This window comes from Durotheca rogersii (genome assembly GCF_024521655.1).
Source record: "Durotheca rogersii strain YMJ 92031201 chromosome Unknown GGS23scaffold_11, whole genome shotgun sequence".
Taxonomy (NCBI): Eukaryota; Fungi; Ascomycota; class Sordariomycetes; order Xylariales; family Xylariaceae; genus Durotheca; species Durotheca rogersii.
Genome location: NW_026251242.1, coordinates 185,272 through 203,866, shown reverse-complemented (window position 1 = coordinate 203,866; position 18,595 = coordinate 185,272). Strand labels below are relative to the sequence as shown.

General features: G+C 38.1%; 1 protein-coding gene across 1 annotated transcript; it reads left to right on the top strand.

Moving 5' to 3' along the window:
- The first annotated feature begins 442 nt into the window (after positions 1 to 442).
- On the top strand, positions 443 to 3,478 carry GGS23DRAFT_569217 (cysteine proteinase). Its single transcript, XM_051516439.1, has one exon. The coding sequence runs from the start codon at positions 827 to 829 to the stop codon at positions 3,065 to 3,067; it is 2,241 nt and encodes a 746-aa protein (XP_051371453.1). The 5' UTR covers positions 443 to 826; the 3' UTR covers positions 3,068 to 3,478.
- The last annotated feature ends 15,117 nt before the right edge of the window (positions 3,479 to 18,595 follow it).

Genomic DNA, 18,595 nt, shown 5'->3' with positions numbered 1-18,595 from the left:
ATCTTAGTTTCTAGTTAAAAAACGATAATACTAATACTTTTTAAGCTTCTAAAAATTACCGTTAGCGCTTAAGAGACGTTGAGATAAAAATTTAAATTAAAAACGCTAGCGTAAAGCTTAGCTTAGCTTTTACAACAACTTAATAAAGTAATATTTTTAAAATAAATAATAAAGCTCAACGAGTTTTATTTAGTTATTTTTTATCGATTAGCTATTTATATATTGTATTAAATAAAAATGAAAAGAATATAATTTAAAAGTAACTTGATAGATATACATATAATATTTAATATATTATATAATAGTATTTACATACATTAAAGTATTTTTATTTTAATTATTATAAAACTTAATGGGAATTTAGAAATATATTAATTATATAATTAATTATGAAGAATTAAACCTACTTAAGAAATTATAAGTTTTACAAACGAAGCCATCGCGTAAAAACACGCGTTTATATGTTTGAACGCGGTTGTCGTAAAGGGGTGGTCCGTGGAGCGGTGACCTGGCTTAACTAATTTATCAGTGGCGCTTTGCGCTCACATGTGCCGTCTCTTCATTCTATTAGTTTCGGAAACTCAACACCTCCATCTACGCCCACCAACACATCAACTCTCCTTACAGACGTCGACACACGTGTGTAAAATCTTAGGCCAAACAAAGGCAGTTACTTAAGAAGGAAAGGGAGATGTTATTTTCTCCTTCCTATTGTCATGGCCACGGTCCCCTAGAAGCAACCTGAGAGATCCGCGCTGCCTTAGCCTTCTCTATCCCCATCATCGTCACATTGTTACGCTCGATAGCCTCGAATTTAATAACCAGGATGCCCTCTTACCACCTTGACGCAACGGTTGGCCGTCCCAGTGGTTATTATTCCTACGACGCCCAGGGTGCCCTGCTGGATCGATTACAACAGCCTAGCTTCATTATTTTCGTCGTCGTGTTCCTCCTCACCATTATTTGCCGTCCCTTACCGGCCTCGTATTCCCTTGTCAGACCGAGACGGCCTGGGGAGTTGTTTTGGGATTTCGTGGTTACCATTATCCCCGCCAGATTGCTCTATGCTGCCCAGAACTGGCTGCATGCACCGGCTTTCCCGATTCCCGCATCCACTCTCGCCCCACAGCCCCGATCACACGTCGAGAAGAGCGATATTCTCCGAAGGCTACTTGGAATGGACGGACCAGGAGGCATCATCACTTCCGTCGCGAACGTAGGCAGGAGAAGCCTTTCATCCTTGCCAGGTATAACGCCAATAAAACAAGATACCGATCGACCGCCTGGCCTAGGAAACTACGATAATTCTTGCTTTCAGAACAGCATCCTCCAGGGTCTGTCGTCGTTGGAGACATTTCCAGCATACCTGGCGTGGGTTTCAGAGCGGGAACAATCCCAAGACCAAAGGGGGGCGACATCGGTGGGTTCGCTACGAGACCTCATATGGAAGTTAACCGATCCCGATTACAATGGAAAAACTTTGTGGACGCCCAAAAAGTTGAAGTCTCTCGACACATGGCAACAGCAAGACGCTCAAGAATACTTCTCCAAGATCCTAGACGAGATCGATAGAGAGGTGGCAAAGGTGGTCGGAGCCCAACATCGTTCTTCGGTATTCGAGATGATCGGCATTAGAGACGATACCGAGGACAGCCAGCATAGCGATGATAGCGGCTATCAGTCGTTACCAGTCTATTCTAAATCCACATCAACCGTGAGGGTTCTAAGAAATCCGCTGGAGGGCCTCATGGCACAGCGGGTCGTGTGTGTTCAATGTGGCCATTCCGAAGGCCTGGTCATGATCCCATTTAATTGCCTCACCCTTAATCTTGGGCTGCAGCAAACAGAGCATGAGTTATACGAAGGACTAGATTCCTACACCGACCTAGAGACCATCGATGGTGTCGAGTGCGCCAAGTGCACCTTACTGAAACTCCAGAGGCTCCTCAATATTATTATATCTCGGAGTAAAGAGGTTGGGGCAAGCGAAGCCGATTTCAAGGAACCGATTTCACGCCTCAAAGCTGTCGAACTCGCCCTTGAGGAAGACGATTTCCAGGACAAAACGTTGCGAGAGAAATGCAAATCTCAGAGCCGTGTCGGCTCCACCAAAACAAAGCAAGTAGCAGTAGCGCGGCCACCGCAGAGTCTTGCCATCCATTTGAATCGCTCCGTGTTTGACGAACACACGGGTCACATGTTTAAAAATCTAGCAGCGGTGCGATTTCCGATGACGCTGGACCTGGGGCCGTGGTGTCTGGGAAGCGCAGCTGGACCAGCAGGCCCCTCGGATGATACCTACCCCTCCACTGTACAACCCAAGGATGAAGAATGTTGGATTATAGATCCAAAATCGTCCATGGTCTCGGGGGGCCTAAAACGACCGAGAATCAGGGGTCCGATCTACGAGCTGCGGGCGGTCATAACCCATCAAGGTCGACACGAAAATGGACATTACGTCTGCTACCGAAGGCACCCCGGCCGACCATCAAAACGCGATGACAGCGATAGTCCTAGATCGCTTGAGGGAAACGGAAAGGCCGAACAAGTTGACGTAGAAAGTATATCGGACAACGTAGACGGAGGCGACGGTGAGACCTTGGACCGGCAAGCTAGATGGTGGCGCCTAAGCGACGAAACCGTGTGGGAAGTACCCGAGGAGATCGTTCTGGCACAAGGTGGGGTGTTCATGCTCTTCTACGATTGTGTTGATACGAATTCAGTTCTCGTTCCTAGGGCATCGTCCCAGGTTGAGTGGATTGACAGAATGGCACCCCTTGATGATCAAGGCGTCGGTGGTACAGAAACAGGAGGTAATGCTGAAGGGAGATCCAGGCATGACCCACTGGAACGCCAAGGGCAGTCTCACGAGCCGACGAACAGGACCAACGAGAGAGTTACGCCGAAAGCGAGCATTCCTCGCCTAATCGGTGACGACGGGTTCCAAGGGCAGGTCAAGAGCACCCAGCAACAGGGAACCACGATTGCATGGTCAAGTCTTACACCATCGCTCGCTGAGGGAGAGCGGGTAGATCCTACCATCCCTCTTCATCGACCCAACCGATGATGTCCAGGCTATGTAGTATCTTGCCCATAGAAGCCTCAGTTCCTGGCTCGATAAAGTCCACCTCAGGATGCAATTCATGGCACCAAGTGTGGAATGTATCATAGCCCTACCTTCCATGGCTGCGGCGTTTGGGTAGAGTGGGCTGTTTATTACTGACCGAGCCATAACTGGCGGTAGCGTAGATGCACTCGGTCATCCCGTTCAGATTCAACTTATACTGCGCGCGCTTTGTGGCTGGTCGGCAAAATTCGTGTCGGGCAAATATACATTGAAGGCACCCTTCTCCGTAGACGTACACATTTGCGACTCTCATGATAGTAACAGGTAACGCACCTAGGTATATAGTATATTATCTGCGAGGTACGCATAGACTATAACTATGTCAGGCTACTTTAAGTACATTAAATAAAGGTTTTAAATACTAACTATATATAATAAATCAATTTCAAATTATACAGAAGTGGTTTTAGAAAACGTAGCGTAATTGCTGTTTAATTACTCTTATAAGGAATTTTTATAAATTATAGTTTGATGTATTTATTTAAGCTATCTAGGTTATAATAAGAGAGTGTTTATCCTTATAGCTATCGTAGCCTCGCTTACATACTTCAATGTTATTCTAATGAAAATAAAGTTATCATAACCTTTCTAATATAATAATCTTTTAATTTTTTAATATTCTATTCTTATTATTTTATAAACAGTAAAGCTATTACTGTAGTGGTGCGGTGGGACTAGGCTACGTAGACTTTTAGATGTATATTTATATAGGTCTCGTACTTATATTTTCGTCAGTTAGACTTAGTCTTATAGAGTTTATAACCTATAGTATTCACTCGTTTCTTGAACTGCCCTTTCTTGCTATCCTATCTCATCTTGCCTTTTTAGTCTTTTCTAGCTGCCGTTTTCAGCTAGCCGATGAACTGATTATAACTATTTACAGCTGTAATCTAGTTCGATTAGCACTAGGCTAATTTTTAGCAGTTAGGCAGACCTTTTCTCGTACCTCCATTACAGCGTGGCTACGTTGCTCCTGTTCATTATATAACCTTTAAATATAATAACTCAATAAACTTGCTGAAAAAAGAAATAGAAAAGTATGCAATAGGTAATGAAATATAAAATATAGAGATACTTATACTAATGAAAAGGTATCTTTAAGGAGAGTCGATTTTAATTTATTATATTTTTAGCTATAGAGGCGACCCTTTTTTATTCATTACATATTCTTTTAAAAGGTGTTATTTTTTAAAAAGAATATATATATACTTATTTTATATATAAATAGAATACATTTATAATTATAATTAAAGATTTTATTTTAATTTAAATATTATTAAAAAACATTAAGTAAAAATAGCTTATATTATGAAAGGAATCCGTAATGAATTTATAAAAAGAAATTATAGGTAACTTATAATAAATAAGAGCAGCGTGAGCACACTAGGATAGAGGTACGAGAAAAGGGCTACCTAACTGCCAATAACTAGCCTAGTGCTGATTAACCTAAATTATAGCTATAATTAGCTATAATCAGTTAATCAGCTAGCTGAAAACGGCAGTCAAGAAAAAGGGACTGAAAAGATAGGATGGCTAGATAGCGAGAAAAGGCATAGTAAGAGAGGAGTAAATAACTCTAAGGTCGTAATGCCTATAAGTCTAAGTCTAACTCATGAAAATATAAGTACGAGATCTATATAAATATATATCTAAAATGCTACGTAGCTTAGACCTACCGTACTACTATAGCCTCTTTAGTTTAATTATTCTTTGCAGAATAATTAAACTTCTAATAATTAGTACAGTAGCTCTCGTTTCTAATTCAGCCTAATTAACCTAATTGACCTAATCTCAGTTAACCTTAATTAATTAAAAGCTAGCTAGTTTAATTAACGGCTAGTAGAATAAGTGAAGTAAATAAGGTAATCCTAATAATAGGAGATGATTATAACTATAGTAAATAAGTAGTAGGGTAGGTAACTAACTACAGCTGTACCTAACAATACTTAATCTTAAAATAATTAATCCCGAACCTATTTAATTACCAACGATTAAAAGCTAAGCTGATTTAATTAACGATTAACAGGAAACGGTAAGAAAAATTAATTAATAACGATAATTAAGCTAACGGGGCTATAACTTATAAACTAACCTAATCGACTTATTCTTAAATAATCTTAATTTACTAGAAGCGAGCTAGTTTCATTAAAGGCTACTAAGAAATAATAAAGATTAATAGTTAGGAAATAGGAACTATAACGGATAAGTAAAATAAGCGTAGCTCTCAAGAGAAACGAAAGAAATAATCCCTATATAATATAATATACTTTCTGTTCTTTTCGATCATGGCTATTACTGATCATTTTTAACTAGTTCTAATCTTATACATTAGCGTAATATATCCTATTTAATACTCGTTCCTATAATTCATTTCTATTTCTATTTCTACTATTCGTCTAGTATACTATTAGGCTTCCCTTGATCCTCGATCTATTCCCTTTACGTAGTGAACAGGAGCAGCGTGGGCACGCTGACGGAGGCACGAAACAAGGACTGCCTAACTGCTAACAACTGGCCCAGTGCCGATCAACCAAGATTATAGCTATAAATAGCTATAATCGGTTGATCGGCTAGCTGAAAACGGCAGCTAGGAAAGGAAAGAAGGGAGAGACTAGAAACGGGTAACGAGGATCGCGAGAAAAGGCATGGCAAGAAACGAGTGAATAGCTAATGGCTGTAATAGCTATCGTAATAGCTACAAGTCTAAGTCTAACTAATGAAAATATAAGTGCGCGACCCATATAAATATACATCGAAAAGGCTACGTGGCCTAGATCTACTGCACTACTATAGCCTCCTTAGTTTAATTAATCCGTAAGGAGCAATTAAACTCCTAATACCAATAGGTACGGTGGCTCTCGTTCCTGTTTAACTTAATCAACCTAATCCCGATTAACCCTAATTAATTAAAAGCTAGCCAGTTTAATTAAAGGCTAATATGATAAGTTAGGAAGAAATAGGGTCAACTAGGAACGATTATAACAGCAATAAGTAGGTGGTGGGGTGGGTAACTGACTATAGCCGTGCCTAACTAAACCTAATCCTAATTAATCCCGAACCTATTTAATCGCTGCTAACTAGGAGCTAAGCTAGTTTAATTAACGATTAACAGGAAACGGTAGGAAAGATTAATTAATAAGAATAACTAGGCTAGCGGAGCTGTAACCTATAAACTAACCTAATTAACCTATTCCTGATTAACCCTAATTAACTAGGAGCGAGCTAGTTCCATTAAAGGCCACTAAGAAATAATAGGGATTAATCGAAAAATAGGAACTATAACGGGTAGGTAAAACAAGCGTAGCTCCCGTAAGAAACGAAAGAAATAATCCTTATACGATATAACATAATCTTCGTCCTTCTTGTTCATGGCTATTACCGATCCTTTTAATTGATCCTAATCCTATAAACTAACTAATATATCCTATTCATACCCGATTATTTCAGTTTCTAACTCGTATCTAATTGTTATTCGTCCGGCAGCATCTACCGGGCTTCTCTTAACCCTCGATCCCTCCCCTGTACGTGGTTCTAGGGGCTCTCTAGGCTCTTCCTACCAACCACATATCGGTAAGGGCGATAAGAGGGGTCTCTAAGCATTATCCTATAATCGTTTCTATCCTATAGCTATTTCTATTTTCCTAGGCTTTCTTATTTAATATCCTATTTAATTCGTTCGTTTCGGTATTGTCTGTAGGTCTCTCGCATTAATTGGTAGGTTCCCGATCAGGTTCGTAGGTATAAGGTATAAGGTATCTTATGGTAATTAAGGGCATCGTGGTACCTATCGGTTGAAGAGAAACCTCCCCAGGTGCCGTAACTGGCTGGTAGGGATAAAACAAGGGTAATCGGAGCTATCAGCAAGCCTCTTGCAATTAAAATAGACTAATCGGTAAAGAACGGATGCCTTTAAGCGCGTACGAGGTTATAAAAAGGGGGGGGTAGTAGCGGTAACGGAGTTAGATTAACTGAGAGAAAAACTACTATCTAGGTACCGTTAAAAACGAAGGCGAAACCGGGTAAAAACGGGCATAGCTCCTTTAAAAGAGATAATTAAGAAACGAGAATAAGATAGATCTACTAATCGGCGGACGAGCTTTTAGGTAAGCTGATTAAAAGCTAATGAGAGAGCGTAGTTATTAATAGTCGCTATGGTTGTTTGCCCTCCCGTTAATCCTAACCTGAAAAGGCTTAATCCGAAAGCTACGAAAACGGCTCTGGAGCTACGAAAATAGCTCCTAATTAACTAAAAGACAGAGAATCTCCTGATCATCGTATTCTGAACCTATTAGCTGTAAAAACGGTCGTAAAAGGTTACTCTTAAGATAAGGTAAGGTTCGAGCTACTAGGTAGTCGCCATTAAATAGGAGCAGCGTAGGCACGCTAACGGAGGCACGAAAAGGACTGCCCAACTGCTAACAACTGGCCCAGTACCGATCAGACCTAAATCACAGCTATAAACAGCTGTAATCGGTTGATCGGCCAGCTAAAAACAGCAGCTAGGAAAGGAAGAAGAGACTAGAAAAGGGCAACGAGGATAGCTAGAAAGGCATAGCAAGAAACGAATAAATAGCTATAGCTACTGTGATGGCTATGATAGCTACAGGTCTAAGTCTAACTAATGAAAATATGAGTGCGTGACCTATATAAATAGACATCGAAAAGGCTACGTGGCCTAGATCCACCGCACCACTACAATAATAATAATACTCGCGGCTTATTTTAATCCTAAGGTAGATTAATTCGACATTAAGAACGCTTTCCTAAACGTAGCTCGACCGGAGGACGACCTAAAATTAATCGAACTACTAAACGGATTTAAATAAAAAAGGAAGTACGCGTTCGCTATAAGAGTAGTATACGGGTTTTGAGACTTACTCCTACTTTAGTTTAGGGAACTCGAGAGTACCCATACCCGTCTAAGACTCTAAAGCTCCCTGGAAGAGCTTTGTATATTTTATGTACTAATAAGGAAAGTATTCGTACTAATATACGTCGACGATCTATTACTTATCTACGATAAAAGTAATAATTCTATAGCTTAAAAGGTAGCTTAAGGATTAAAAACTATCTATATAATAAAAAAGCTAAGGCTAGTAAGTTAATATTTAGGAATTCAGGTAATACGTAATCGCGAAAACCGGATGATAACTTTAGTATACGACGCCTACGTCGAAAAGATCGTAAGTCGATTTAACCTAACAGATAATAGCTAGTTCCCTGTAATATTATTACCTATTATCGAACTTATGAAATATATAAGCGTCGCTTCGAAGTAATAAATCAAGGAATATTAAGAAAAGATAGAGTTATTATTTTATAGCGCTATTATAATCCGCTTAAACGTAGCTTTTACTACGTTATAGCTCTCCTATTTCCTTACTAACCCGGGACTTTAGCATATAAAAGCCGTTAACTAAGCGATTAAATACCTTTATACTACGCGCTACCTTAGCATTAAGTATAGGAGTAAGAGTAATAATATATAAGCACTATTAATCGCTAGCGACGCTTTTTTCGTAGACGATCTAGAAACCAGAAAATCGTTATAAGGCTATATTATATCGCTCTTTAAAGGCCTAATAATATAGAAGATAGCTTGCTAAGCTATAGTCTCGACGTCGATAACGAAAGCTAAGCTCCTAGGATTAGAATATATTGTAGTGGTGCGGTGGATCTAGGCCACGTAGCCTTTTCGATGTCTATTTATATGGGTCGCGTACTTCTATTTTCATCAGCTAGACTTAGACCTGTAGCTATACAGCCATCAGCTATTCACTCCTTTTACTATGCCTTTTCTCGCGATCCTCGTTGCCTCTTTCTAGTCTCCTCCTTCTTCCTTTCCCAGCTGCCGTTTTTAGCTAGCCGATCAACTGATTACAGCTATTTATAGCTATAATCTAGGTCTAATCGGCACTAGGCCAGTTATTAGTAGTTAGGCAGTTCTTGTTTCGTACCTCTGTTAGCGTACCTATGCTGCTCCTATTCAGTAGCGACTACCTAGTAGCTCGAGCCGCAACCTCACCTCGTCTTAAGAGCGACCTTTTACGCTCGTTCTTATAGTTATTAGGTTCAGGATTCGTCGATCAAGAGATTCCCTATTTTTTAACTAATCAGGAGCTGTTTTCGTAGCTCCAGAGCCGTTTTCGTAGCTTTTGGCCTTAGCTTTTTAGGTCAGGCACTAGGATTAATAGGGAGGGCAGATAACCATGGCGACTATCAACAACCACGCCCTCCCATTAGCTTTTGATTAGCTTACCTAAAAACTCGTCCGCCGATTAATAGGAACCCTTATCCTCGTTTCTTAATTATCTCTTTCAAAGAAGCTATACTTATTTTCGTCTAGTTTTACCTCCGTCGTTTTTTAAGTACTTAAATAGCCGTTTTCTTAGTTAATCTAACTCCGTTACCGCTACTACCCCTTTTTATAACCTCGCACGCGCTTAAAGGCATCTGTTCTTTACCGATTAGTTTATTTTAATCGCAAGAGGCTTACCGATAGCTCCGATCGCCTTTCTTTTATCCCTGCTAGCTAGTTACGGTACATAGGGAGGTTTCTCCTCTCTAACCGATAGGTACTACGATGCCCTTATAATAAGATACCGACAGACCTTATACCTACGAACCTAATCGGGGACCTACCGATTAACGCGCGAAGACTTATAGACGATACCGCGATACGAGATAGATACGATATTAAATAAGAAAGCCTAGGAAAAACAGTTATAAGTTATAATCGAAAATAGTTATAATAATGCCCGGAGATCCCTCTTGTCGCCCTTACCGATATGTGGTTGGTAGGAAGAGCGAGAGCCCCTAGAACTACGTATAGGAGAGGGATCGAGGGTCAAGGGAAGCTCAGTAGATACTACCAGACGAATAATAGTTAGAAACGGAAATAGTCAGGTATGAATAGGATATATTAATTAGTTTATAAGATTAGGATTAGTTAAGAGGATTAGTAATAGCCATGGACGAGAAGGACGGAGATTACGTTATATTATATGAGATTATTTCTTTCGTTTCTTTCTGGAGCTACGTTTATTTTACCTGCCTCGTTATAGTTCCTATTTCCTAACTATTGATCTCTATTGTTTCTTAATGGCCCTAATGGACCTAGCTCGTTCCTAGTTAATTAGGGTTGATTAGGAATAGGTTGATTAGGTTAGTTTATAGGTTATAGCTCCGCTAGCCTAGTTATTATCGGATCTTTCTTATTGTTTCCTGTTAATCGTTGATTAAACTAGCCTAGCTTCTAGTTAGTAGCGATTGAATAGGTTCGAGATTAATTAAGTTCAGGCATAGTTAGGCACGGTTGCAGTTAGTTACCTACCCTACTACTCATTTGTTATAGTTACAATCGTTCCTAGTTGTTAGGATTACCCTGTTTCTTCCTAACTTATCCTATTAGCCTTTAATTAAACTAGCTAGCTTTTAATTAATTAGGGTTAATCAGGATCAGGTTAATTAGTAGTTGATTAGGTTTAATAGGAACGAGAGCTACCGTACCTATTATTAGGAGTTTAATTGCTCCTTACGGATTAATTAAACTAGGGAGGCCATAGTAGTGCAGTAGATCTAGGCCACGTAGCCTTTTCGATGTCTACTTTTATGGGTGGCGTACTTATATTTTCATTAGCTAGACTTAGACCTATAGCTATTATAGCCATCACGACCTACAGCTATTTACTCGTTTCTTGCCATGCCTTTCTAGCTATCCTCGTTACCCTTTTCTAGTCCTTTTCCTTCCCTTTCCTAGCTGCCGTTTTCAGCTGGCCGATCAACCGATTACAGCTGTTTACAGCTATGATCTTAGTTGATCGGCACTGGGCAGGTTGTTGGCAGTTGGGCAGTCCTTTTCGTGCCTCCGTCAGCGTGCCCACGCTGCTCCTGTTCAATATAGCTAAGGAAACGATGGCTCTTAAGCGTATCTTTAGGGACATTACCCTAGATTTAGGAAAGCTATAAACTATCTATAACGATAATGTCACATAAAGAGCCACTTATATATGGCTCCTTACTCCTTCTCGAGTTACTCGCTTACCTAACATAGCTCCTAGCTCGCTTATATAATATAGCTCGTAACTTCCTATCGTCTATATATAGGTAGTTCGTATCTCCTTTATTAATCTCCTTTCTTCTTCGATAGTTAATTAATTTACCTTCTTTTTTCTACCTTCCGTTACTCTTAAGAAGTAACCTTAGTACCTACGTAGCTCTCCCGATCTACGTATTAATTATAAGCCCGGTAGCCCTTCTAAGGAGCTAAATTAACTAAGGTCTTATTATATAAGCTTCCGAATAATCTTATTATTTATTTCTATCTCTCTAATCTTTCGATTAATCGTTTTTCTTTTAAATATCGCTTTCGTCTTTCTCTCGAGTAATATATTTATAGCAACTACTAATACTAGCGGAAACTTCTCTATTAAGAAGCTACCTATTAATATTAATCTACGTAACTTCGACGAATATTTACGATAGTTTATTACTTTTTAAAATTACGCCGAGTAATTCGATATTTAAAAGGATATTAATTTTAATGTAAACGATTATAAGCTAAGTTTAGTAATATTCTTATCGCTCGAAGAATTTATTACTTAGGAAAAGGAGTAAGCTAGGAAATAATACCTCTAAGCTTTTTATAAGTAGGTTAAAAAAGATCTTAAGATTCGTAAGGAAGAACCGAAAGCTTTAACCGAAAACCCGCGCTACTTTTTTATCGAAGAATATAAGTAATTACTCGAGTAAAGTCGCTCTTAAGAGTCTTGAGCTACTATCATTAGTAAAGATTACCGAGCTTTTTATTATTAGATTATATCCTCGGTCTTTATTAATTATCTCGAGTTCGTCGGTATATAACTTAAAGCTTAAGGACTTAAGTTAAACGTTTAAAATACCGTAAGATTATTCCGCGATTACCTCGCTCTTATCTTTATTATTACGTAAACGTTCGTTCGTTAAGAGTACCGCGAGGTCTTATAAAAGGTAAAGGCGGGTATTTTTTATAGAAAGTAATTCTTTATTACTTAAAATAACGCTTACTACCGAGCTTTCGCTTACGATATTAACGAGATCCGAGGCGTATTCGAAGCGAAGGACTTCCTCGAAGTTATTAGAATTAAAATCGCTTTAAACTAGGCTACTCGCGCGACTATTAAACTAATTACGGCGGACCGGTTTAAACGATAGCTATTTTTACTTATAAAGCTAGGTAAAGTATTCGAAGCTTTTATTTCCGAGGATAAGAAAATAAATAAATCAGGCCTTTATATCTTAGTTACGTATTAAAAAGTTACTTTAGGATATAAAGCCGGAGCGATTAACGCTAATAGCTTTAATAGCTTTAATAATTCGACCGATAACGCTAGAGCTAATAAATATCTATATAATAAATAATACCGTTAGGCTCCGGAGGCATACGCTAACCTTTAATTCGCTATTACCGGTAAAACGTTACGATAAATCTTATATATACCCGACGACGTAAAACTAGCTACTAAATAGCGGTATAACTTAAGCGACTTTGCCTTATTCCGAGCCTTTATTAAAAGCGACGGATAAAAGGTTACCGCTTTTAATTAAGGTAGCTCCTCCGGAATTAACCTACCTCGGAATAAACGTAATAAGAATAATAAGTAGTTTAATAATATTAACGTAACGGTAATCGACCTACGTATTATTTATATAACCTTTAGCGTAGGGGTATTTTCTATTATAGATTTAATACGATACCTCCTTTCCGAAAGTACTATCTTCGATAACTACGGAGCTATTAAGGAGGAGCAGAGCGTACGCAATACTAGAGACCCGGATATATTTATTCGAAAGTATACTCTATCGATAACTATAGTACGTACGATGGTCTAAGATAGATAAAACTAGTATCGCTATATTAATCGAGAGGTAAGGAATTTAACGTAGTTATCGTATCTTAGCTATGCCCCTTGGTCGTAAAAATGTAGTAGTCGCTAGCCCGAAGGCATAAGAGGTAAGGGAAAAAAAGGGGTAAAACGTAAAAGTTACTTATTCGGTTATAGCGGTACGACGAAGTAACTTAAGCGCCTATAATTAAAATAAATATATTAATCGGAAAACGACGAATCTAATAATAAAAACGAATCTTTAATTAAGGTAAAAATAATAAAGATAGTAATCTAACTAGGTAATGAATTAAATGATACGTATAATATATCCCGTACTTACGGGAGCTATAGTTACTTTATATAGGTATAAGGCTTATCGTAACGTATTAGGTAATATATTAAGAGGATATATCTTACCGTATTACTATAGCTTTCTTAATTTAATTATATCGTAAGGGATAATTAAATTAAAAAAGGTAGTACGATATATCCCGATTAATATCTCCCCTTAAAAATTACCGCGAAACTTTATTTTACCGGCTATTATTTAATTATTACCGTCGTACCTTTAGCTTTTCGTTTAATATTATAAGGGGGTCCTTTTATTATTTTACGCCTAACTTAGCCCGGTTTACCTTCGCCGATCTAGCTTAATCGGCGTTTTCTTTCTTTATTTCGGCTACCTTCTTCTTAGTTTCGTTTTAATCCTTTTAGTTAGGGGGATAGTAGAGGAGCGGGCGCGTTTCGAGGGTTAATTAGGTATCTCCCCTCTACTTATACGGTATAGAGGTTTCTCCCGATTAAAAAGCCTTAATTCTTTCTAGTCCGGGGGGAGGAAAAAGGCGCGTTATAACTTTAACGAAGTTATTATAACGGAGGTTTACGTCCGTTAATACGAGGGAGTAAGGGGGATTAGGTATTAAGGCTATAAAGGAACGGCGGACTTCGGCTTATGCGATAAACCGAACGGAGGATTTACGGCTAAGGGGTTCGTCGATCGGCGTACTTTAAGCGGACGCTATAGCGTTAATAAGGTTAATTCGCTTTTAGTAATTTACGGCTTACCGAAGACGTTTAACGATACCTACCCCTTCCTTTAAAACTCGAACGCTATAAAATTACTTTACTACCTCGGCGTATTTTCTTATAATATTAAGGGGATCGAGTCCCTTATTTTTTTAGGCCTAACGCGCGACCTCGATCGGTCGTTTAAAGATAAGATACGGTAGAATGCCGCTTTAAAAACCGTAGCTATAGTTATTTTATTAGTCTACTAACGCGATATAATAAATAGACTAGGGGGTTATGCCGGGCTCGAGGCTACCGTCTTTCTAGGCTTACTATAATTAACCGAACGCGTACGCCGCCCGATCGAAGGCGCCGTTCTTAACTATATTAAAACTATATAATTTCCGGAGCTTAGGAAGGTATAGCGCTACGGCGAAGTAGGCTTAAGAGAACTTCGTAAGGTCGGTAATAACTCGTTCGGGGTTTATTAGATCCGTATAGATCGTAAAGACTAAAGTAAAGGCGGGGTTATCGAGGAGGTATCGGCGGGTTAGGAAATCGAACGATCCTACCGATCGGTAGTTTATCGTTTAATACGGGTTTATTTCGAAGGCCGCTTTCTTATCTTCGAGGTCGTAGCTTATTATAGTATAAAGGGTACGGATATCTTCGTTAATAAGGTAGTTATAATAAGCGATATAAACGAAAGAATTAGCTAGGGCTATTCTCGTTTATTCCTATAGCTATTAGTTTATAGTTCGGGATCGATTAACGGATAGCCGGAAGGCCTAGGTTATATCGGATCCTAACTCGATCGGACCTTTTCCCGAATCGTAGTTATCTAAAGTATTAAGCTAATACTTCTTTATATTACTTTAGTTATTTTTATTATTATAAATCTCTCGTAGGAGTTCTATTAAGTCGGCTAAATCGGTACGACGTACGTCTCTATAAACGGAGGAAAGGGAGAAGGAAGGAGGGATTCCGGCGGAGCGGGGGAAAGACATAATAAAAATAAAAAATAAAAAGAATTAAGGAAAGGAGGAGAAAAGATAATAAATTAAAGGTAAAAATAAGAATTTAAATTAATAATAAGAAAGGTAGGTTAAAGATTAATAAGAATATAATAATTATAGGGAGGGGGGTTTTCGAAATAAAATACCTAAAAAGGAAAAAGAGAAAGAAAAAGGGAGACGTATTAACGATATAGTTAGATATACCTTTACGGCTAACGCTTTAGGAAAGCGCGTTCTTCCGTATACGTATAAAGCTATAATAAGAAACGCGTTAGCTTATAGCTTCTTATTATATACTCTTAGTAAAGTAATAAATACGTACGTTCGTAGACTCGTAATTAAACGTAGGTTAAGATAGGTATTATCGAGACTCTTCTAAGTACGGTACTTACGACCTAGGTAACGTATTCGACTTTCTCGTTCTCGTCCGACCTTTCCTCTTATTTCTCGCTATTCTACGGTTCCGATCTACTTCCTTTCTTCCTTTTCTTAGGTCCTTTATCTTCGTTTTAATTCGTTTTTCGATTTTTTTTAATTCTAGATTTATAATTTCGTCGTCCCTATCTCTTTTTCTTTTATATATATATATATAATAAACCTTACTATCTAAAAGTAACTCCTTAAACTAAACCGGGCGACCGCCTTTAAGTTACTCGAGTAACTAAAGGCTACGGGGATTACCGACGAAGAGATTACCGGGGCGTTTAAAAAGGCTAAGGAGGATAAGAAAAAGGCCGTAACGTATTAACGGGCTAAGTCGATACCGCCGCCCGTAAATCCTATAAATAAATAACCCGACGAATCCTTCCGCCGCCTATCCTTTACCGAGAAGTTCCGGGACGTTAATCGGTTAATTCCTAAGCCCTAGTAGGTATCGTACGCCCCGTACTCCCGTCCCTTGGACTAAAACCCGAAAGTAATTATCGGCCGGTAGCTCCGGGATATCGAGGAAATTCGGGTAATAAACTAATAACGCTAAGTATATAGCTCTTAATATTAATAGGATCTATTAATCGAAGGTTATATTAACTAATGGTAAGATAATTCGTAACGTTCGGTTTTATTTTTTAGGTAGGCCGGCGGCCGGCCGGTATATTATATAAGAAATTATAAGTAAGGATTTTTAAGAGGTTACCTACCTTTAGAGCTATATTATATCCCTCGCCCGTTACGTTTAATCCTTTCGCCGCCGGACGTTATTTATAGAGATTAATAATAAGGGATTAGTTAACGAGTATTTCCGTCGATTAGCGACGGATCTTCGTTACGTCGTTAGTTTATTCGTTTAATAATATAGAATACCTAACGAAGTATCCTACTAATACTATAAACGCCGGCTCGCCTCTTCCGATACCGCTAAATACGCGGATATATAGCCCTTCTTTTCTTACCGATTCTTAGTCCCCGATCGTATCTTTAGGTACTCTTACGATATCTATTTCTTCTTTATTAACGGGATACGTTATAAATTTCGGAACGAGCGGTTTACCTACCTATAGGCGAGAATAAATCGTAACCTCCCTTTAGTAAAGGATTTAAGCCAAGCCGTATACCCGCTTATAATACGGGTAACGGAAGAAGAATTACTATCTATAATAAACTTAAAGATCGCTACTTTCCGGGGGTCGGAAAGTAAGTAAGTTTTTAATTTTCTTAATAACTAATAAGTAAAGGATAGGATAAGAGGGTAGAGAGGAAAAGAAAGGTATTAATCGGCGGGTATACGTTACTTCTAGCTTATTTTTAAACGCGTATTCCTTTTCTTTCCTTTTTTTTTTACTTTTATTAATATGAATTACTTTCCTTACTTTCCCTTTAAATATTAAAATATACCTATGTTAAAATGTAATAGTTACGTAATATTAGGATATTAATATCCCGGATTCCTAACGATAAACGCAAAGGATAACTTATTTAAGTATAAAAACGCGTTAATCGGCGTTAATAATCTATAAAAACATACTTTCTTTTAAGGTAAGAAATAAGGGAGGGCGTATTTATTAGTATTATAATTTAAGGTACTAATTTCGTATATAGGCTACCGGTTTAATAACCATATAGGGATAACTTCTTTCCTCCTTTACTTAGGAAAGCGACTATATATTAAGCTCTTAGGCTTTATTACTCTTCGATCGGTATAGGTAGGTCATTTTAAGGCATTATAGCCTTATCGTATTATAATAAAGGGGTTATTTATTAAATCGGATCGATCTTCTTAATCCGGGTTTATCGTTAGATATAACTTCGTATCCTTTAAGCTTTTTATTTAATATTTCTACTATAATTCGTGCCTTATCGTTCGGGGCTAACTATTCTTTTTTTTCGTCGTCGATTACCGAGGGCATAAGCTCTAGGCCTTCTTTAGCTTAGGGATCGTTAGTAGTCGTCGATTCCTAGTCCTTATATTTAATTAATAGTAAGCGTATAATTTATTCGTCCTCCTCCGGGTTCTTTAGTTCTTAAAACCCGTTAATATTTTAAATAAATTTCCGTAGTTTATAGCCTAAAACCGGGTATAATAACGTAACTTTATCCGGTTCTTTAAACTTATAACGACTATAGCCTAGATCTTCGGTAATTAAGTACGGTTCCTTTTAGTAGTACTTTAGTTTTACGGCTATCGACTTATCTATATATCGTAACGTATCGTATAATAGTACGAGGTCGTCGGTTTTTAGGGGCTCTTTTCGTATTCGGTAAGCGTTCTTTTCGTTTTAATACCGGGTAGCTTCTTTATATTTAATTACTAGAACTTTAGCTACGGTTAATATATCTTCCTAGCGTTTCTTAATTAATCGTACGCGTATAGCTAAAAGTAATTCTCGGTCCGGGATATTCTTTTAATTTATAATATGCTAGGTTAGGATAACGGTTTCTATCGGAATAATAGCCTTACGCTTATATATTAATTCGTATAACGATATTCCATATAAACGCGTCGAGGTTTTATTTACTTATATAATTACCTTTAATAGATTCGTTTACCCCCGATCGCCGCCGTTTATACCTTTTATAAGGCTTTTACGAATTACTTTATACCTAATCTCGATTATACCTTAAGATTACGGGAAATAAATAATACCGACTTTAACTCTAATACCGACTAGCTTTATTACTTTACGGACCTCCTTTTTATTTTCGGAATTATTATTATACTTAATTACTAGGGGTACGCCGTACTATAGGAATATCTACTCCTAGAGGAACTTAGCGATCGTCTTAGAATTTATCTTTTTAATAGCTCGGGCTTCGAGGAAACCGGATAATTCGTTTCGTGCTTCGATCGTTACGATAAATCCGTTATCTATTAATATATATTATACGTTTATTACCTAGTAAGTAAAAACGTTAACTAGCTCGTTATATAAAGCGGGGTCGACTTTCCGGATGTTATTTTCTTTTTAGTATTTAGGATACGATTTAATTTCTCGGGCGACGTATTCGAATATACCGCGTTAGTAATATAGTTTAACTATCCGATCGTAGGTCGAAGTACGTTCCCTATAGCCGAAATCCTCGTAGTAATCCTTAACTATAGCTTTACGTAGTTTCTCTTAGTCGATAACTCGTCGTATGCC